At 34.4% G+C, this 24360-nt stretch overlaps 1 protein-coding gene across 1 annotated transcript; it reads right to left on the bottom strand.

The window, feature by feature from the left end:
* Positions 1-970: 970 nt before the first annotated feature.
* LOC132552462 (FMRFamide receptor-like) lies at positions 971-1963 on the bottom strand. Its single transcript, XM_060216636.1, has one exon. The coding sequence runs from the start codon at positions 1961-1963 to the stop codon at positions 971-973; it is 993 nt and encodes a 330-aa protein (XP_060072619.1).
* Between the last annotated feature and the right edge of the window lie 22397 nt (positions 1964-24360).

The following is a 24360-nucleotide window of genomic DNA, read 5'->3' as shown; positions in this document are numbered from 1 at the left end:
AGTTCCATGTTAACAACCTTGTACTAGATGTTGTTCGCACTACCTGGCAGAGTGTATGTTTATTTCACATGTTCCTCGTTTTGTCTACAGTCCTACTCCTTCATATTATTTCACATGTTCCTCATTTTGTCTACAATCCTTCTCCTTCATATGTTTCACATTTTCCTCATTTTGTCTACAGTCCTATTCCTTCATATGTTTCACATGTTCCTCGTTTTGTCTAAAATCATACTCCTTTATGTTTCACATGTTTCTCATATTGTCTACAATCCTTCTCCTTCATATGTTTCACATTTTCCTCATTTTGTCTACAATCCTACTCCTTCATATGTTTCACATGTTCCTCATACTGTCTACAATCCTACTCCTTCATATGTTTCACATGTTCCTCATTTTGTCTACAATCCTACTCCTTCATATGTTTCACATGTTCCACAATTTGTCTACAGTCCTATTCCTTCATATGTTTCACATGTTCCTCGTTTTGTCTAAAATCATACTCCTTTATGTTTCACATGTTTCTCATATTGTCTACAATCCTTCTCCTTCATATGTTTCACATTTTCCTCATTTTGTCTACAATCCTACTCCTTCATATGTTTCACATGTTCCTCATACTGTCTACAATCCTACTCCTTCATATGTTTCACATGTTCCTCATTTTGTCTACAATCCTACTCCTTCATATGTTTCACATGTTCCACAATTTGTCTACAATCCTACTCCTTCATATGTTTCACATGTTCCTCGTTTTGTCTAAAATCATATTCCTTTATGTTTCACATGTTCCTCATATTGCCTGCAATCCTACTCTTCCATATGTTTTACATATTCGTCATACTGTCTACAATCCTACTCCGTTATATGTTTCACATGTTCTACAATTTGTCTACAATCTTACTTAATGCTTTCGCGGCTTCCTGTCATGATGCAGTATTTTTATATGACGTCACTGCCAAATTGATTGAAATCATTGTAGTTTCATGACTTCTTCTCTCGTTCTTGTACCACTGGTAGAGCTGTGTCTCTCTTTTGAAAAAATCATTCTGCGCAGCTCAAACCGGAAGGATTGACCGGAAACTACGTAGATAAAGAAATTTATCCCATAGTTCATGAATGAGACTACAGATAGAAGGTCGTGCCAAGGTTGAATGGAGATGAGCATCTGTTGAACCTCAAGGATTGGCTTCCCGCTGTGAAGGGCGATATGAGCATATATGGAAACAATTACCAGTGGCAGCATCGTGATAATGTATATTATTGAAATAGCAAGAAGCATGAACGTGGTTTTGTGTGTTCTCGCTACAACGCGAGATCTCGAGTCGCTACTCGCCTCCCGTCGTACCCGGTATATCTGATATAGTACCATCGTATTGAAAACTAAAACAAGTAGAAACGGCAAAATAAATATCAAAGTAAACTGATAAAGATAAATATGTAAATTTACATACAACTGAATAAAAGACTGCATGGCTTGACAAGTGTTCATGTAACTTCCAATCATTATGAATCGGAATACTTGGGTGTATGATAAAATCACAAACAGCGAGAAAATGATGGCTACGGCTCCGGTCTGAGTTCGCAAGACGCTTTTCTTAAATGGCTGACAAACTGCTACAACTCGTTCTGCTGCCATGCAGACGATTAACCATGATGACATTAGATAACACATATGTTCCAGGAAATTGTAGGTTTTGCATGCAGCGTCGTTAAAATGATAAAATACACTTTTGTGGCCAAGACCAAGATGGTTGTAGAGTTCATCGACAAGAGTCACCTGTCGACCAATTAACGTCAGACTATCAAATACAGCCAGTGCACATAGAAAATGGCTGTAGGATTTTTTACGAAGGTTTCTCGATTTCATGACAGCGAAACTTAAACAGTTGCCGATGATTCCGACCAGTACAATGATAGGGGTTATACATTCCTTGATCCACCATCCCCACTTGGCTGGCTGCATGTCAGGAAACGCGAAGTAATCTGTAAGAATAAACACGATATGTTTTTAATTCTAATATCACACCATTCAAGTCAAAACATTGTTCAAATATGTGACTAAGGAAAAGAGAAATGTGCCAAAATAAAATAAAAAATAGAAAATCGAATGGTCTTGGGAAATCATGCAAATATGAAGCAAATCGTAAAATGATTTCATTTTCAAGTTGTCCTGTTTTAGAGATTTTATTCCGTCATCATAAACATTCAAACTCACGAAAATAATATGTTTTACAGTAAACAGCTGTACGAAATATAATGCCAAGAAAATAAAATCGTTTTCATTGAACGGCTGTACAGAATATCTAAGCTATGAAAAATATTATCTCACAAAAATAATTAAAAAAATCACTTGTGAATAAAAAAAGACAGTTGTGTTTTATGTTCCTCTTGTGAAATGCAAGGTGCGTCGATGTTTTTTTCAATTCAGTTGATTAAGTTTAAAGTGTATTTTATTCAATATAAGACAAACATACATAGATGAAGCACACACGTATTTATATCATTTCGTCTCCTATTACTATAACCTGACAGTAGGACGGCATGTTCCATACACAGCACAGCAGCAACACATGATAAACCAGTTGATGTTGTGCTCGCTTTGGTAAGGGAATGAGTTTTGATCAAATATCCTCCTACACAACTTTTTTTCAAATGACAAGAAATTTCCCTTGAAGAATTCTGAACAAATGTTTGACTCACCAGTAAAAACATTACCATCTGCCATCAAACCTGGATCAAGTTATTTGTACTGAGTTCGTCTATTGGTTCTAGCTAGTTTGTTTACCTTTATATCCCTATTAAAATAACTATGCCACCATCACCAACACACTTATCTCTCATCATTGCTACAACACTAATGTTTGGTTTGTATTGTTTAACGTCCTATCGACAGCTCAATTTATTTCAGCACGGCTTCCTGATGTCTGCTTGGTGAGTGCATGTGCATGTTTTGCTCGCGACAAGGTTTGACGCTATAAAATGTGGAATTGTGCTGTATTCATGCATGTGCGTGTATAAATGCATGAAAGACAATTTGTCTATCAATCATCTCATGACATCAGGTGCACAAACATGTGAAGGGTTTAACAAGAAAAAGAAAATGTCAACTGTAATGTATTTCCAATCGGAACCATCACGTTATGGAACTGTCTGAGCCTTGGTATGCTAAGGGAGCATATACTTTTAAATCTTTTAACGCAGACCAAATTTACATCCTAGGTTTCTTTAAAAACAGCATGACTTCCACCAAGCTTACCATATATAAGGAACTAAATGTTCAAAAGAATGCGTTTTGGACACTAAACACAATATTCCTGTAGTCAACTTATCTTTAGGGAATATAAATATTTAACCATGAACCACCTTCTTAAATTCGAGGTTTTAGGTGAAATTCATCCTTAATAATGCTAATAATGATATGAGTCAATTTCATCAACAAATGTTCTATTTTTTCCATTTGATGAACAGCTCAGGCCACCATTATTTAACATTGAAGAAAGCCTATCTCAAATAAACAAATAAATAAATAAATAGATAAATAGATAAATACTTCACCAGAAAATGTATTTAACGGTCGAATTTTTGTGATAAGGTATGAAGCTAATTATACTAAAGATATTTTGAATTGACTGATTGAAGGGTTTTTTTTCAAGTAGATTAGTTTCACAAGAAATGTATTTTGTTTCACAAAACGATGAACAAATAATCTTTTACACAGTAGATGTGATATCTCTATTGTAAATTAACCGACTGGACAATCATTTGATTTTAGTGAAAAGTATAGTCGAAGGTATAAATGACCCGTGTCAAACCGGAAAACATTCGATGCCGACCTCTGGCTATCATGTCCGAATTCACTCCTTCAAAAAGCATGTGATGTTTATCGTTCTATAAAGACTATTATAACAATAGATATTCCAAGAAACAAGACAAGTACGGCATAAAACGTAAAAACTCGACGATAAATGTTTAGTTATCCAAACCAAAGTGCAATAAACTAATTATATTCTTTTTAAAATACACGTCTGGTAAAGCGCTGTATTCTTCTGTCTTTTACTTTGCCCTGAAGGGATAACGAGAGATATAAAACCTCACAATATTCTACGGTACCCACCGTATACAGGTAACTTGTGTGAAATCAAATGATGTAACGTTCTCAAAATGTGGAGTGTGGTAAAACAAAGAGTTTTTCACGTTACAGTAGCGCATCAAACACATAGAACGTAAGATTTCACCACAAAATTATACTCTACATTATAAAGTTACAATGACTAATTGCTGTTTATTTATTTACAATAGGATCGTGACTTGCAACAACCAGACATACATAACATACAATGTATATTCTGTACGGTCTTATATTTGCCAGGATAAAATCCATCCTTCGTGACTGAGTGAAATAAAATGATTATAGTTTATGACACCAATAAATTCGGGACGATTCCTGTATCTCTGTTAGCAATAATTCCTTAATTTAAAACTTTGTTATCTTTTTCCGACATCTCTAAATTGATAATGCTGCGAGACAGTCGCCTGCATTACATCAGAGAGTTTATGTAAAACTGCGTCCTTGAGAAAGAAATAACGAGCTGATGGTATGAACTGAAGATATGAGCTGCAGGTATGTGCAGTATTTTTCTTTATTTTCGATTATACCAATATCTGTGATAATTTTTTTAAAATTATCTTCTTTTAATGCTAAAAATATTAAAAACGAGCAAACCTTTTTCACTTTTCTATAAAGCTGCCTTTATCAGTTTAACATCCGGACGTTGAGTGACAGGCTCCTGTACGTTTTTATAATACTGTTGTGACGAAGTCTCATGGTGACCTATTATAATACCCTTCATCCGGTGTCGTGCGTTGTGCGTCGTGCGACCGTAAACAATGTAACATTTTCGACTTATCAGCAATCCCTGAACAAATTTCAATAAAATTTTGCAGAAACCTTCCCTGGCCTTAAATGAATCACAATTGTGCATTATACAGTCCCAACCCCAAGGTGCTTTATCAAAATTGTGCATTTCTTGACCCCAGGGTCTCAAATTTCCCTGTGGGAAGGCGGAAAAGTTTACTATAGTTTATATATTGGTAAAATAGATTTTGGAGCATAATTTCTTCAATTTCCATTGGAAATATATCAGACTTGGTTAAAGTTATGAGTGAAGGATGACGGGTTGATGGCATGCCCATTTTGCTCCTGACTGACCCCAAGGGGCTGATTGGCGGGGCCAAAAGGGGACAAATTCAGTCAGATTTTAAAAAATCTACTTCTCACGACCAAGATACGACAGAATCAAACATTCATCATGAATGGAGATATCATAAGGTACTTTAATTACCAAAATGAGTATCACATTTCGTCATGGGGAGGTATATTTTTTTAGACTTAACTGTAATTCTCATTGAAAAATTGAATTTTTGAGTATAACTTTGGTTATTTACCACTGAAAATAACTTAATAGGAATTATCAGTATAGGATGACAGTTTTCATGGGATGCATTTATGACACTGTCTATATTCAGTGTCATAATTTCTGTTTCATGACACTTGATTACAACCTTTTACCTTTATATTAAATATTGCTTATCTCAGATGACCATCAATTTTGCTAGCCATCTTGTTATAAATAAAGCATTATTATTATAATCAATAATAAATCACTTTCATAGGACATATTTTATTGATGTACATGTCTTCCATTCTAGAGAACACGAACCTTGACAATAAACAACATGTTATTGTCACTTTAGGATGTTTAAAGAATGATAAGTGTCAAAATTACTTCAGTTTTACCGGAGTCGTCAAGGATTTCGACTAGAAGCTTTCCTTGGCGCGTGACAGCAAATACACGTTGAGCGATTTGAAAACACATTTAAATTCTTTATAACATTGTACGTATATCCGATTTTAGCAATCATAAGCATTGATACGTTATATATATAGATATAAGTTGATACAGATTAGTTATATGACACTTGAGTTTATATAAAATGCACGTGGGATGCGATCGATCAAGCGGTAAAGCTTATGAAGGATCCTCTCATAGATTTGAAATTTGATTTGTTCCAAATCAATCAAGTTTTACAGTAGCCGAGAATAAAGCGAAATGATCTCATACTGAGCGATTGGCTTGATGATGTAAGATAATTCTCGTATTGATAATAGTGTGCCAAGTCAGAGCAGATCAAGTTCAGTAAGTATGTTTACTACTCGACATTTCAAAGGACTACTGTCCCTTCGTATTATGTATAAGAATGTCATGCCATTTTCCAATAACGTTTATATTAAATTAAAGGCCAAATACTGTTCTAAAACCTTGACAGATACATAAAAATGTACGGTGAAATCACCATTACCAACTTTAAATTCCATACTAGAGAAAACGTTATCAAACACCTGACTTCCGTCTTGCTAAATTAAATCAGTCATGTACTAAAACTGTATATTCCTTTAGTTTGGTGCACATCTCGACAAAGAGACAAGACCAGCAGACAGACATTCGCTTCTGGTGTTTCGTTATTGAGTTTTCTTTCAAGGACACTTCTTAATCACAGTACTAATGCCAATTAGCAACCTATGTTTGCAGACTTTCTGTGCAATACGTGCATATATGTATATCAGCTGCATTTTTTACGTGTACAATGAAACGATATGTTTTTAAGGCGTTGAACTTTCTTCCCCGTCGAGGTATACATGGCCAACACGATCTAAGATGATGGATTTGATTTGATCTAAGATGTGTGTTTTTGTTTTGTTTTTGACAGAAAAAGACCAATTACACTAAAATCTCTGATCATATCTTGCCTTAGTTTTGATCGAATATAAGTTTAGATTATTAATATGGTGACGTGTTGTTATTTTCGTGTTTTGGTTTTCTTTCTTCATGTTACGCCGTGGACACATCGCATTACATAAATAGTATATACCACTGTCCTTTGTTCTGACAAGATTCGTGAAATGATTTTAAGAATGGCTCATTTTACCTATCTATTGACAAAACGGAAACTGTTTATCACATACTTTAATAACATTAGTAACAATAATATGTCGATAAGTTTTTTGTTAACAGTCTGATAAAATAATTCTGACCATATGTAAATAGTGTAATACTACAGCTGTTCCATACTTCTAGGACTCTTCAGTGATGCTAAGATTTTAAAGTTTAAAGCCTAGGAGGCGACTAAGGATATTCCAATTTGATCAACAAAATATGTCAAAATCGAGACGAGGGGTGCTACAGCCAATAGTTAGATAAATTTCGTTATTTTCATACATTAAATACTTTTAGAATAGTGTGTTGTTTCTGAACCGTGCCACTATTCGAGTGAATTTAAACGTGGCAAGCAGGTTTCACACTAGTTAGGTGATAAAAAGCTAACACATTATGAACTTGTTTTTTTTTAAAAAAATCATCCTTAGTACATCCTATTTATAAGAAACTCAGATGAAACCCTTCCTTTATCTATTGTATTGTAATCAAAACTATTTTGTTACCTTTTTTTCATCCGCATTTACAAAGGATTATTGCATAACCAATTGTCTTGGCGATGCACATCCATCTCGCACACAATGTATAGGTTGGTACAAATACATTTAAAGTTGGTCATTCGTCTGATGAAGGTGACAGCGCTGTCGTTGAAATGTCATACATTTATTTCTTATTGCTTAAGATATAAGAATGTAACAACAATTTTACCATAAAAGGAGAAATGTAATTATGTTGTGTTAGATCTTATTAAAAACAGCAGCTGTGGTTTACCGATTTCATGTCAATATTTGAATTTACTATTTATGGTAGGATGGTAAATCGCCCATAAATTTGTGATGGTGAAGTGACCTATATATCATATTGACACCCGGGTAATGATGTTATAGGCCTTTAATGATAGTAAACCATCTGCCGAGCTTCATTTAATTTCCTTGTTTTATTAGCTGACTGGTGTTTCTGACAGGACAATAGTCAAACCAACATATCGCTATGATGAGGAAATTCTAACGCCGATTGCCAATATTTGATGGCCGTCAAATTTGAGTTCAATCGTCTGTCTCTATGTTTTTATTGTAAACACTACAACAGAACTCTATGGTGACCATTGGTCGTCAAAAAGGTCTGGTCTTTGTTTTGTTCAATTAGCTGCTGTAATTTGTATTGTACAAATTAAATCTACTCCTTGACTATTAACGGAAATAAAACTCACAAAGGGGATGTATCGACATTAAAATAGAATTAAAACGTTACTAAAAGTGTCGTTTATTCGACGATTTTAATTGACCAAACCTTGAAACAAAACAAAAATATATTATCGATTTAAGACAAGTTACGCTACATATAATTGTTTTTGTAACAAATTACATGAAATAGAGCTCAATGAAAATAACTCGTACAGTAATAGTGACACAGGTAAGTGATATTCTTCTTGCTTTCTGAATGATTAACATACGTTTTTATTGACAGAGGTAAACATTTTGAAGATCTGTTGTTGTTTGTTTTATACTGAACTCTGTACAGTAATTAGACGTTTACACATAAAGATAACAACAAACAAGTATAAACCAAAAATAAAACAAAAAATTCCATTTTACAACGAAAACGTACGTATTTCAACAGTGCAATATTATGCAGACCCACGTTTAGCTTGGTTAACATGTTGAACATTAGGATACGTATTGAATTACTAGATAAGTACACCTCCCCCTGAAAAAGTACAAATAGAATAACACCAAAAAAATCAATAAGGCTGTAATGAGGCTTTATTCCATTAAATTTTCTCTTTGTTGGTATCTCTAATAACATGGTTTGCAGATGTTTATTAGCATCATATAGCAAATGTTTAAATTGGTTGTTAATGATGCCAAACAGATAGCAAACGCAGCGTACAATCCGATTGAGTTACGAGCAGCATTACTCATTTTACTGTATTTTGTAACAACATATCAAAATAAACTGGAATATCTAAAAATATTAACAATGTAAGGAAACACTGACCCTATTACTCACAGAAAGTACAGTTTACAGCGCCTCTATGCATCAATCAAACGTGATATTAATTTATGTCATTGTACTATGTACGTTTCGCACTTCTCCACTTCTCAGTACGTATACAACGTGTCCTCCTAGAAAGAGGTGGTCGGGTAGTGTGACGTCGTGGGAGTATGGGATGGGAGTTGGGGAGGGGGCTATAAGCTAGTTTTAGTATAACAAAGAGGCTTATATTATACTACGACCATTTAATATGAATGTTTTAGAACTTTAATTGGACGAAACAATGTAGAACGTATGATGCAGTTTACCCCTTTATTTACTGTATATAATGCTACGTTTGTAGTGAAATATGCTTCTTACTTGTGTTTCGTTTAGATATTGCAGCAGACAGAGACTGCTAGCGGACTTCTAGAAGTTTGCTTTTATTTCACATGCAACATTTGAATTCATACACATTGAGAAATACTATTAGCTTGCATGTCTTTGTGCAATTTTATCAGAACGCTTTGCCATCATTAGAATACACAAAGCCTTGTCTTGTTGGCTTCTAGTAATCTACGATCCCAAATGAGCAGGAGATTGACAATACTATACAATTAAAAACCTCTCCAGTTGGTAATGGAACCAGTCTTTGATTGGCATACTTGTAATTATTCCGGGGTTTTGATTATTTCATTATCCTTGAATTTTCAGTTTTATTGTTACTTCTGTCCATATTGAGCCCTTTATAGCTATACGTATATCACAGAAAACATCGCCAATGACATACTTGTCAGAAGATATTTCAAAATATGCGAAAGACAAAAATACATCTTATTCATAATGACCGTAAATATTCTTTTTAGCGAGATCATGTAAAATAATTGTAAAGGCATATATTGATTAATATTTAGTGATGTGATATTACAGTAGTAAAATATATCTCCTGTCATTTTTCGACAATCGTAATTTGAAGATACATTGATAAATCTGTGGTGGTATATCTAGCTGTATGGAATGCCAACAATTTCCTTGAAATTTTTACGACATTGTCATACTACAAAAATCTATCAACGTAAACTGGAGTCTGTAATTGAATTGGATCTTGTATCATATATATTTTACTTCCTTCGTGAAGTCAGATAAATGCTGGTATGTAGACATGATGATATTCGACCATTGTAGTTACTGATTTCATTCGTGTCCTTGACATTAATTTCTTTTGTTTATTACATTGTGTAAATTTATGTTCGTATGAACGAGACAACATTGTAAACGTTTATGGATGATTTGATTAGAATTGATTTCGTACAAGTTACTGTCTTAATTAAATGTACAATGTGACTAAATAGACCATGATAATACACAGTACATAAATAGTTTGTGATATTTATTTCTTTTTCACCTTTTGACCTTTGCGAATAAGTGTGAATTACTTTTATCATTAGACTATTCTTAAGTGTTTTTAAATCCGTATTAGAAGTCTTTTTTAGTGTTCATTGACGTAAACGGTATTGTACTGTACAGCGCCGTTAAAAAAAACCGTGGAGACAATTAACGTTAATGGACCACATCTTTCATACATATTATTATCATAATGATAAACAATGTTCTGAAACAATAAGCAATTTTTATCGACAATTAAATTTATCAAAGTCATTTGATATATGTGCATCAATAAAACCTACAGAATGTAATATTACTGGTAAAGGATCACCTGTAACAATGCCTGCCTTCCTCTACGGACCGGATTCTGATCATGTGCATAACATGATATTACATGTTTAATGATGTCGGAGTCAAATGCAAATTAGTTCAGTTATTTTTCCCATGAATCCCTAGATTCATATTACCCCTGAAATCAACGAAAATCAATGCGTTTATAGCTGATATTGCATAACACCTTTACTTTCTAACATTGTGGTGGGTGTACAAATAAACACTGATACTGAATTACGGTAGATATCCATGTTTTATGTAAGCAGATTCCTTCAATATTTCCTGTAGACGTGTGATATGGTCTCCTGTGTCTGTGGTCATCCATTTATCTGGCCGATAGTAATACATCTAGCCATGTAATTTCAATAATTGTTCTCCAGCTCGACTCTGTTACTTTATAGAACCTATTTTTCGTAAGGTATTTTATGGACGATATTATATTTCGGGTACCACAGAGCCGTTGTCGTCCTTATTTGTAAAAAACCTAAATGGAGTTTCACCCACGCGTTCTATAATGAGGGCTCTGCAAAAGGAACCGTCTGATAATGACTGCTCGAATAGTCTTCAAAACACAAATGAGTAACTGAACTGATCTCAGACTTTGATTAACATAGATTTACTAATGGTATAAGTTATCATTCCTGTTGTTTTTATTACAATATGAAGTAAACTGTTAATAATATATCAAGATATAATATTAAATAAATTACTGTGTAAATGGTTTTAAAATGTTAACTATTATTGTCTTACACGAACAGGATTTCTGTACGGTCCTGGTTTGTAACAGTAAGACACAAGAAACCATATAAACATTGTAGAAAAGACACACCAGTGAAAAGTACCTTTCAATGGAAATTCAATAGAGACAAATGGTTAATTAAACCGTATCATACAGCTCTTTTGTCCTTCTGGACCTACGAAACTGTCCCTGATCGTGGGCGTCATTGCGAAGGAAGGTCAAAGTCTATAAAGTGATATACAATTGTGATTAATCGTAAATATATATTGAATGACGATACGAAGTCACCCATGACATTTCAAATAACACAGCTCCGGTCAGAAATGTTTGTAATGAGTGTTCAAGGACGCCAACAATACCGTTAGTTCTAGATTTGATTTCTCTTATCCACCATGTTTAGATTCGTAAACGACATTCTCCTCCATATAACATTTTGGCTGGTTTACATTTATAAAGGACAGAAAATGAGTACAACTAGCCTTTCTGCGAAAAGACTGCATTGCCATGTTTCCCAGCTAAAATTACTAGATCACCTATTCATCAAGACAAAACTATTGATTTGTAATAAACTTTATTTCTGCTCTAGATTTAGGCCTTTAGCATAACTACCGAGTCCTGGAAAGTAAAACGACTGTGTATGTTGCAGTGAAATTCATTATTTGGTTTTACTGTATATATTATTGAACTGTATCGACAAAGTTCTAATAGCTCTCATGTCGGTTTCACAAGTTCCCAGAGAAAAAAAATATTTAAAACAGAATATATTTAGTATGATTCAAGTTAGATAAAATCAGCTTTATTTTCTGTTTGCAAAAATGAGAACAAATCAACCTTTTTAAGTTATGTATGTATTATACGTTATGAATATTGGGTAGTATTTTTATCAATGTATTGTGTGTTTACTTTAGCATTATGTGTCACATGTAGTCCTGTTGGTTGTTTCTGTTTCCCTTCGTTTTGATAATTTTCAATTAAAGTGATCGGTATTTATAAAGTTTGACAATTCGATATATATGTATACAGTAATGTGTTTGTCATAGTCTTTATTAGTGTTTAATGATATGCTATTTAGGTGATAGTTAACTTATTTTTTATGCATGTACTAGAGAGTAGACAGTGAGTTTTGGTTTTAGTATAAAATAGATATCAACGAAATTCTACACAAACCAAGATCTACTTTTTTGTTCTCGATGGACCCTCATTCCTTAGCCAACCAAAACGCTCCTTTCAACCATTAATGACGTAGAAGCTCCTATCGCTTTCAAATCAAGTTGTTAGGAGTACAGTACGTGAAGAAATAGGACAAAAACATTCAATGCATATCTGCGAGGCTTATCTGTCTAAACTGTTGGTTATATTGCGAATCCTTGTGTACCTACATGCCAGTATCTATTTCCAAAAAAAAAAACGTATTTGTTCACTAAAGGAGACTGATACTAGTAAAACAGCTGACATCGACAAGTGACGGGAGACACAACCGAAGTTGTCGGCGCGTTTCATTAAGGACTCATTACATTACTGTTTTGAGGCGGAGAAGAGTAACTAAACTGCCACTAATATAACCATCATTTTACTTTTAATCTCATATTTCATTTGAATACGTTGATACAATCGTTATCATAAATTTCTCCAATGTCAGGATCGATCATCTTCCTCAACAGGAATGATGGTTGCCATAACAATGATGGTCATGGTAACGACTCTGTAATTCATTTGTATATCGGGGACTAGATAAGAATATATAAACAAAAGCAGTTTGACAGATCAAACATGAGCAGCACGAGATAGCATGTCAAACTCCCTCAGCCTACAGGAACAACTCGAAATGAATCCCATCATTTCAAAGCAGTTTCATTAATAAAAACGAAAATTTAAACATGTACGATTATGTAATCTTTGACTTTAAGGTTGAACGACAGTTCACGCATGAGCGGACATTGATAAGAAATACTTCTGCAGTGATGCGATTAATTGTCGAATTTAATGTCAATTATGTTTCTAAAATATCTTAATTCCTCTTCATGGATGTGAAATTAATTTGATGGTGACTCAAAACCCACAAATTAATAAGCTGACTGTGAAATAATAATCTAATACTCCAGCATTATTGTCGTTTAACGTTCTGTTGAATTTGTTAACATGATTTAATGTTGCAGATGCTATTTTTTATTTCGACCACTATTAATTTTCGTTTGTCGCTTCCTAGGTTTCCATGATTTAAGCTCTTAGCACTGACGTGTTATAGAAGGCCGAAACAGCTATATGATGCAGTTTATTTTGATATTTGATTCCACTACATCTAATTCGTAATTGGATTTCACAGGTGTTATTCACTTGTGTGCATTTTGTACAATATCCGTTTTAGGTTGATCTTATCACATTAACCCCTTATCTCCCAGGAATTTTTAACTAAAGAAAATATGTGATTTTGTTTCAACATTAATTGTCAACCTTTTCCAGCCAACCCCTATATGTTTAGAAACATGGGGATACACATATTGAAAAACTCTTTTGACAAAAATCATTTTCTATCAGTATTGATGTTACCATAGCAGTCATAATTTTGTATAATATCCGTTTTAGGTATTTGTAATCACATGTAACCTAATTGCTTTCATGTATTTGCTGTTATTGTTTAAATGGAATCACGGTTCTGAAATAAATTAGACCTTTATGCCGATGATTATGCATAGATGTCATAGATGACGATCATGATGATGATGGTGATGATGATGCAATGGAGTCATGACGGAATGTGTTAAAATAATGATAGCAGAAATTAGTGCATCGATATGAATGAAGGTTGAAGGTGATTCACAATATACAACCAACAAGAAGACTGAAACCAACTTTGTAAACAGAAGTTATTCTTTGAATGTCAAGTGATGTGTAGAATTCCAAGTAATACTAATCAACTACTAAATAAGCATAATATGACATTTTGAATAACGTGTTTACTATTGAAATTTATTCCCCGAGGTAGGCCGTCAGCTCTCATGCAGCGATTCACTATATTACATTTTCATGACGTTATTTTGAAATCACCGTGTATAGAAATACATTGAATAATGAAATAAATGCAGCTTGTCATATATTTTATGACTTCCATTAAGATTTTCCAAATGTTCCCTGGATTTCAACTCTTCATTCCTTTAACATCACTAATGGAAGGACCAAACAACTACATGATGCAATTTAATTCAAATTATGCTATGGCGCTTAAGTATACGGGATCACTTATTTCAGTTTATTACCTTGGTATGGTTGTTCCTGAAAGACATGACTAATTATTGATGATTCACGTGCGTGTCTTTGGTACAAAGTCATGCCCAATAGGATTACGTGCAATATACAATATATGACCTTGGCTAAAAAGTGCTACAGTTTTAGCCATGCAGACATTCCCTCATTTCGTCAATAAACACATTCGTGGCTTCACTTGAGCGTTTATTGACACTTCGGGGTTTCTCTTCATACATATTCACCGTTCTTCAGTGTTGGTACAGAGAATTAAGTAGTAATGACGATACATTGTGTGAGAAAATTAATGTCCGGAATATTTGCATTTTCTGAAAGACCTTCCGGATTTTTATTTATTTTGTCTTGACCTACATCGTTTTACAGAAATTGTCCAGTAAAAGGGTCTATTGGTTCAATACAACGGTTCATTTTAACAACGTTTATTATACTTGCACTACGACCACGTGATCACTGGAACACTATGTTTCCGTCATCTTTACAGATGTAGAAGGAAAACGGAACAATTTGTGTTAATCCGCGTTAGAAATGTACAAAGAAAGAAACATATGCCTCCGCTTAAAAATAGATTTGATGGGTACTTTAATTTGACACACATGATTGGGTTTTTTATGAATTGTTAAATCGTATGTTTGCTTTGCCTGTATCGATCAAATGTGCCCATTGTTTGTTTTTCTCCATTACCCAGCATATAAAATGAAAGAAGTGTTGCTAATCACAAAACATATTTCAACTGAACCATACAAGAAAGGGATAGATAAGTACATTTTCATACAAATATCAAATAAGGGACAAAGAGAGCAAAATAACAATTAAACTACACGTGTCTCCTCAGTGTTGATAAAGGCCTATATTTTGAAACCAAGATGGTAACTTAGAAAAATCCAGATTGATCGACAGAAAAGGGAAACTTCAGTAATATATAGTTTTGATGCTAATTAGAAAATAAAATTGAAATATTCATCGTGGACGATAGAGTGATGCAGCAAAACAAAAGGGAAAAAATAACAAACACATTCCGAAGACCATTAGAAAAGTACTAGGATGAGACAAACTGTTCCAGAAGGATAATTGTTTTCTGTTTCATTAACAACACCCACTATATAAATTACAGCGAGGAATTGCTCTCCACCTGGACGTCAGTTAAAACACAGAACTAAAGATGCAGTAACCGTATACCTTCGTGAACATCAAGTACATGTATATATCCAGCCATTCATAAAAAGTTATATATGCCATTCAGATTTAACTCGTATTGCAAAATAGGAATTGTAGAAAAAGAAAACAATAATTCGAAATAGTCGAAGAGATGAAATAGGCAGAAACAAAACATTATGCAACATTTAAAAAGTAGAATATACATACAATTCCATAGCTGTTGAATTCGGAATAAAATGATTTTCAATATTCATGAAACAAAAGAGATGTGTGTTCTTTTGATGGACAGTTGATAATTATATTCAGGAATAAAATAAAATGCAAAATTAAAATCCCATAAACAAAAAGCGAAAACGACAGATCCTCATCTGGTTTCACTCGAGTCACAACGTGTCGGCTGATACTGTAATAATAAAAAATAGACTTTATTGCATGAGGATTTAAGAACCTGTTTAGCCGAGGCTAATATTCCAAAGGGTCTTCTTCTTAGTATAATATGGTATATGTTAAAACATTAACATTTAAAAGATTTATTACTGATATATAATGAAGGATATCACAGAATGTATAAAAAAGTTCGCGCAAATAGGTTTATCATTAAAGGCCAACTTGTCTATTACATAAACATGCATATTGTAAAAATTGACATAGTTATGCGCTATTATAGCATAGAGTAAACCATAACTGGTATTGGAAAGAAAAATCTAAAAATTGTCTAGATTCCAAGAATATATTTTAATCATATCAGTAAAATTAAATGAGTTCCTGAAGGGGTGGTATGGCCATATTACTTTTATACGTAGTTACAATTGTAATGGAATATTATGTTCCTTGTTTCTAGAAACAATAGAGTGTCTAGGTCTTCTGGTGGCAAATGACCAATTTCCTGAAAATAGTATCAAATAATATAGAATAAATTCCCGTAAAACCATCTATCATGGAATGATACAGCGTAGACATGAAACTAAACATAATGCTTGTTTGCTTGTCTGGTGCTGATTCATCCTAACACGAATCAAGTTCAAGAAAAGAAGGGGTCGAATTCAAAGAGCTTTTATAGTGCAGGCATATTGAAATACATGAAACTATGGCAACCAAGTCGGTTTTATTCTACTGACATCTCTTGCTAACCAGTCATTACCACTTAAAGATGAACATCAATCAGGAATCACCCAGTACCAACATTATATACTAGTTTGTCTCGGTCAGAGGACACAACACACAATTTTCCTTGTTTAGGCCAAAAGCGAAGTGAAATTCATCACATGTTATCTGATGTCCCGTCTACAGCTGAAGGCCACGCTCAATACTGATGTTGAAGTCTGTTATCGGCGTTAGCTACCAAATGCCAAGATGTCGGATATGCTTTTGAATTGCACTTCCTTCAACTAGTGTCATCTATTGTCCAAGGACAGTGATTATTTTCAGAAATTTTATCATTTTATTTGATTTATCAAGTGTTACTTACAGCATTAGAGTTCAAAAACATGGAAATAACACAGTACCAAATAATTACCGTAATTTACGGCTTGTCAAAACATTAAAAGTCAAATACAACTCCATCAACAATGTGTTAATGGAACATATCTTTTTAATTTCTTAATGATAAAAATCACACCAAATTATGTGATAGGATGTTAAGTAAAAGGGACAATTCTCACAAAAAAGTAAAAAGTGAAATTCTCAAATGAGAACAGCGGATACTACAGTAATACTTAATGCTGTAGTTATAATTAATTGATTATTCATATATAAATGCTTTATTCGATAACTGTTTACCTCATTTCAATACACATTGTGTAATGGGCATTAATGGGTACAGTAACAAAATCTCTAATTATAAGGATTCAAGAAATTTTATATTTCTATACATTCTTGTCACGTGTCATATGCTTTACACCACGAATTATGAAATGGTTGGACTTGTTGATTGTATTATTTCATTTTAATTTTGTTGTAGATTTTATCTTCACATCTTTATAGTCAAGTTACAATTAGGTTAATTGTATTTGTGATGAAGCCATTTAATCTTATATTCGTAATTAGCACGCCATCATATCGGCAGATAAATTAGATTTTGATATCCATTCAAACTGAATTTACCTTCAATATCTAATGATTAATACGCCGTCGTTTTCTGTTAAGTTCACTTTTACTAGTGAACGACATTTGGGTCACACATAAAAGGAAACTGATATATCTGATAAAAAATATTGACAGAAACAGACTATTTACACAGTTGCGCCCCCTATCTTTAAGTTATTTCCAGCATCTCATCTTTGGTGATTTTTTTCACCAATATATTATCCAAAGAGTAGAAACACAATAACATGCTTATTTAAAAAAAACGTTACACATTATTTTTATGTATAATGATGTATCAACGATAGGGAGCGGGGAACTGAGAGCAAGTCCACGTTTTCGATGTTATATGAATGCATAGAAGAATAACATGAAATGGATGTTGGTCATTATAAAATACAGATTCACCTATAGCAGTAGATATACGGAACGCAGTCTTTTTTGCGTTATTACTCATATGTCGCCACATGAGTCATATATAACCAATGACAATAGAGTAAAAGAGGTGATTTTATGCTGTGGTATTATGACAATTAGTGCACTAGGTTTTAATACCGCGATGTAGTGACCTTTCGGCACAGACTGGTCCATTCTTGACACAGATACAGTCACAACAAAGCAGCTACAACTTACCTGACAACTTAACTGTTTACATGTGTATACGTAAGTAAACAATATGTTGATGGAATCACATCTTGATGTAATTGATACTAGAATACCAGGTCATTGTAGAAACGAATATAAATGACAGGGAGTGGTGTGTGTTACATAATAATAATAATATGCAACAGATATATTCTTTCCCATTCCTATGAGTTGCATCGTTTCAGGACATTATTAGAACGTTTTGGTATATTCGCACCCACAACGTCTTCGTAACAAAATACTAATCCGAGGCTTCCTAAAGGAGACACCACAGTTCGAAAACATTAGACTTTTCAGAACATCAAAACAACCTAATTTACAGTTTTGTCATTACGATTTGTCAGTTGGCTTGAAATAACATGTTTGCTTGTCAGAAATCAACTTCAATCTGTCCCATATTCACCCCGAAAAGAAATTTCCATTTAAGTAATCATTAGCAGCCAGAGTTCTGTATAATATCAATTACATGGTAGAATTTGACTCGTGTCACGTTATGCTCGCCATAGATTCCACTTCCGTTATCTGTCTAACATCGTTAACAGATAGTAATCCATGCTAAGAAGACCATTACACTGGTCATCATCAAGTCTGATCCTCAACATCCTGTACAACTTCCGGATCTGCTTAGTGACAGATATTGATCACCGTTTCTATAATTACATGTCACTTAAAAATCTAATAAACAGAACGAACGAAGGTCCGGACTTTTTCGTGACAAGAGGCGTCAATAGAAGTACGATGTAATGACTGGGAACAGTCTTAATTGAATAAGACTCTAAAGAGGAATCGGGATGTTATTTAATCACCATCTACAATCCGAGACTGTAGGGATTCTTGTCGGACCATGCTTCGACAATGACAGCGACGAGGATGATTTTATGACCGTATGGAGAGAAAGTGCGACAAGGATAAGCCTTATTCTGGTATTTTTCGTTTAGTACACCCATGTTGTTAGGTTTTTATTTCGCTGTAAAAGAACCGCAAATTAATGTTTAGCCAGAATCAACATGGCAAAGGGTTTCAAGATGGCCACCAAGATTGGAGAGGGACGCATCGAAAGAAAGACCAACATAGGAAGCTGACACTTTTGACAACAACACAGTGTGATATATCTTGTTTGTGTTAAATAACGTAATCTTATACCTTTTCCTATTACTATTTATTGAATAAGAATCGCACTTATCATCTTCACTTCCGTTTGACATTAAAAGACCCCATCGAGAGAGCGTTCGCCCAGATGAAGATGCGAGATGGTTCGACACTTCCTTGGCTGTGTCGTCTCTCAGAAACTTTATAAGCTGACCAGTATGTGCTGTCGTGGATTTTTCCGTAGGTTAAATACTTTCCACTCATTGCTCTGGATTGCATATTTAGGACTCCCGTGAATGACCCTGCCTATACACGAAACGATTGACCAAAATTTTGGTAAAATAAATCTATTCTTATCGATCAGTATTAAATATATCTATGATATTTCATAAAATATCAATGAGCGGATATGATGTCGCTTATTATCAAATGAAAATTAAAGCAATGGTTCCTTTTTATTCATAGATGTAAGGAAGGTTTTTGATCCCCGTATACTGGATGTGCCTCTTGCTTAACGTTCAGCAATGTGGTAGTGTAATGACTGGCTTGCCCCTAATCAGTGTAATGTGACCAGGTGAAGTGTCCTGCTGGATGCCTTGGGCAGTATATTTCAGGAGGTAGCATCGTACGTTCAACCTCATTCCCGCGCTATCACAAAAAGGCTTACACGAATATACTGTAACCTCCTTTAAATACATGCACACAACACATACACTAAGTCCTTAAATGATCATGACTGGTAAGTGAATTTAAAACAAATATATATATATAAACCATTCCTACGCTTTCGATTCAAAATACAGTCAAATAATTGGCATGGGATGTGATCAGTTTGCTTGAACCATTTGACGGTCTTATGAAAGTTCTCCCTTATTTAAGGAACAAGAACTGTATTTCAACCATTTATAAATTGCTTTACTGTTACTATACTATATCCTAACGTCAGCTTCGCGAACACGTTAAGGGGACCTTTGTTGTGTGATGTGTTAGTAATGCTCAACGCTAACCACAATATAACAGATACGACTAAAGAGTGGACATAAGGCACAAAAGAGAATAACATATTTTTCTGCAAAAAATACGAATTGGATACGGTTGAGTCAATAATGAATTTAACTGCATCATATAGCTATTTTGTCTACATTTTGAAACCCAGGAGGCGACTGAGAGAAATTCAGTTGACCGTAATAAACGTCAAATTCTAAATAGGGAATGTGCACTAGCTACATGATGAAAATCAATGAATAGTTTTAATGCCTGTGATTATGGACGTCAAATTAATGTGTACACGAGTACAGTAGAATTAAACGTGATATTCAGGTTACAGAACACCTCGGGGACTTGCCGTTAAAAAGCAGTGATAATATCGAAGGTTATACAAAAGACACAACGTTTATCAAGCAAATGCAAATTATCACGTTTAGTTATCCTAGTATTGTTATATGGCAAATGTATTGGATCCCAAAAGAGTTTAATCTTATAACCGATATTCCACAATGTTACTATTATCACCTAAACCAGAGGAACCAAGGTAGATCACTTTGAGAATATCATTTCAAAATCGATGGTCCAAGGTCACTCAGAATTCCGAGAGATTCAGGTCGATTAGGTACATGTAAGTGTTGTAGTCGACACAAATGAATTACAGTCTATACCCTTGTGTAAAAATGCGCTTGGTGACACTTACTATGCCTGGTTGTTTCATTGCTGTTAACTTTGATCTCAGCTGAGAACGCTCCATTTCTGATTTGGATTTACTGATATTAACAAGGCGCGATTTTCTTTATTACATGCAGATAACTCTTCCTCTGAAAAAAAAGCAAAAAAACATAGTCCCCAGTGACGTTTCACCGATTTCGACGACTTATCACAGATATCATTTCAAAATTATTAACGACCAATTAATTATCGTATTAATTGATGCTGACGAACAGAGTATGAGGAAAAATACCCACAACATCTGGAATTCTTCCCAGCTATTGTAAACAATGTTAGGTCCAAAAATATTTACATCATTTATCATCCAACTTTTGGTCATATCAGCTCTTTACAATGGAGAGAATAGGGACAAAATCTCGTAAGAAATCATTAAAAACTAATCGATTACGTAAGAGAAAAAGTGTGTGTAATCTCCTGTCACCATCATTTGTTCGAATGCTGTCGTCCATGTTTCACATCAGATGTTTGTAATAAAGCTGTCGTTAGTTTCGTACAAAATTGTGTTAATTATAACTGTACACTGATATGGTTTACGTGTCTGATAATATAATTGATTTCTCGTTGATTTCTTATAGAGTCCGCCATAGCATGCCAGAGGCCCCCCAAGGGAAAATATAAAAAATAGATAACCACATTTTCGACAATGAGAAGAACAATCAGAAACATATATCTATCACACAACGGACATTTGAGGCGCCCTCGGGGAATCGTCTACAGCAGAGTATAAGTGTGTTCAGTGTGTAATGCATAATGCTGAAGAATCCCAACGTTAAGATTTGGTACCCTACAACAAGATTGATCGTTTTTATCTTGTCCCCTAACTGACATTTGGTGTCTTGCTCGATATCACTTGCACACATCTTCGGATGTAATTAGAAGTCGATCATACATGTTCTGGACGACCAGGTCAAACAGAAGCAATGAGTTACACAATGAACACATGTGCTTCTACTTTATATACGATTAGATCTGAGAAATCTTATATTGAGTTTGGATTTTAAAGCTCCCGCTTGACAGAAGAAAGGTGCAGTCACAGGAGGTGAAATAATATCAATTTCGTAATTAAAATCGGCATGGTACTTTTTAAACGGAAAAATCTACTACCTCATCACTAGGGAAATGTAGTGTTTTATCTAATATTGTATTTTAGCCTTTGTTGATAGTCAATTCCAACACTCCTGCTTAATCGTCAAGACTGGTGGAGTTGCCATCAATTGTATCGAATAAGTGTATTTGTAACCTGGCCGCACTCCCCGTGTCAATTCATTACCGCATCCGTCGTCCACGTGTGGTAATCACTGTCTGTTACTATGTTGTTTTAAGTATATCGTTATCCCAACCCTTCGGAGTGACTGTGTAAGGTTTGTCATGGTTGTTGTGTAAGATGTCGCGTCTTGGTATTCTGCTGTGTAGCACACTTAAAATGTTATAGTGTCAAAACGTAGAAGAAAAGATCCGAAACTTATGCAAATTTGTTCTGTTAGATTTCAATGGAAGAGAAGCATGTGGTGGTAACCCACGAGAGAAACGAATCGGCATTTTGAGATCTCAAAGGGAGATGAATCTGAAAAGCGAGATCTCAGGATTAGAGGTATCTATAGGGTAAGACCTGAGAAGGAAAAAAAACGTCAAACTTTAAAGGGAGACAAATCTGTATTGTAAGATATATAGATATAACTTGAAATATCAAAGGGAGACAAAACTGTATCGTGAGATATATAGATATAACTTGAAATATCAAGGGAGACAAATATGTAGTGAAATATCACAAAGGGAAAAAAACTATACAGTTATAGATATCAATGGGCGACAAATCAGTACTGTAAAATAGCTAAACAAAACATTATACCTTTGCGCTGCTCAAATTAGCGTTTCTCGAATTGAACTTGTACTGCCTGTTTATCACCAGAAGTGATCAAAATATTAGTATTTCATTGATTGGTTTAAAAATTAACTAAATGTATTAGTGTCCGTTTTTATTTAAAATACAACTGAATAAAATCCTAAAACAGACTCGGATGGCCAATATTTGACTGGTGCATAAAATGTTCCATTTAGAATGACCATCGGTCAGCTGTCCGCACGACACATTAATCCAACGTAAAATGGACAATTAAATTGACAATGGGGTTTTATATTAACTTCTCTTCGCGATATTTTTTATCAAATGAGAATTGTGGCTATAATAACGGCATGAGGTCAGGAATGAAGTCATCACGTAGCTTGTAACAGAGCTAAAATGTCAGCAGTTGGCATCAGTTGCCGATAAACCTTAAGTGGATGCGCATATATTGTGCGCTATTTTTAGTAGCCATTGGGTTAAGTAGGTGCCAATCATCTGATTGTTTGGCTTCTCACTTTTGCTGACGATGGTGTGAGGGTGTTTAATGGAAATGACGTCAGAACATAAGAAGCCATATTCTATACCATTATTGATAGTCCCCTAATCTTTACACCAGAATTACTATCCATAAAGTTTGTACTGACGAATCCACGTGACTGAATAAATAGGATTTACCGAAAGGTAGAGCGTCCTTCTAATCTCCTAAAATCGTCTTCGTTATTTAGTAACAAACAATAAATCTAACATCCGAATGTCCGTATTGACCCAGGCTTTCTCTATTGACTCTCATCCAAACACACTGATTGCACTCTTGACAGTTAAACTCCAGACTCCGCAGAGTACAAGAGTTTCGGATAAGTATGGGGATTTCAATTCAATCGATCAGAGATGACCGTTTAAATAAGAAGATTCGAGAATTTATTTTCGCATTGCGCCTGCAACAAGAGCACTCATTGATACAAAACATGTCTAGATCGCCCCCAAAATGTGTCCCCGACATGTAGACAAACAATCCATGTCCGACAAATAGAATTAGCCTTTCCCATCTTATTCTGTAATCGTGAGTTTACATCTTTCATGTATATAATCGGATATATTTTCTCAGCCAGTCTCCCCCCTGTTGGGAGAGAGGTTTAAAAACA

Source organism: Ylistrum balloti, unplaced genomic scaffold (genome assembly GCF_031769215.1).
Source record: "Ylistrum balloti isolate Yb309-2 unplaced genomic scaffold, AGI_CSIRO_Ybal_v1 Utg369632, whole genome shotgun sequence".
In the NCBI taxonomy this organism is placed as follows: domain Eukaryota; kingdom Metazoa; phylum Mollusca; class Bivalvia; order Pectinida; family Pectinidae; genus Ylistrum; species Ylistrum balloti.
The sequence above is the reverse complement of the archived record's forward strand: the minus strand, read 5'-3'. Positions and strand labels throughout refer to the sequence as shown.

Bases quoted from the DNA above. Each gene is read 5' to 3' on its own strand.
- LOC132552462 (XM_060216636.1), bottom strand. From the start codon at position 1,963: ATGCAGCCAGCCAAGTGGGGATGGTGGATCAAGGAATGTATAACCCCT.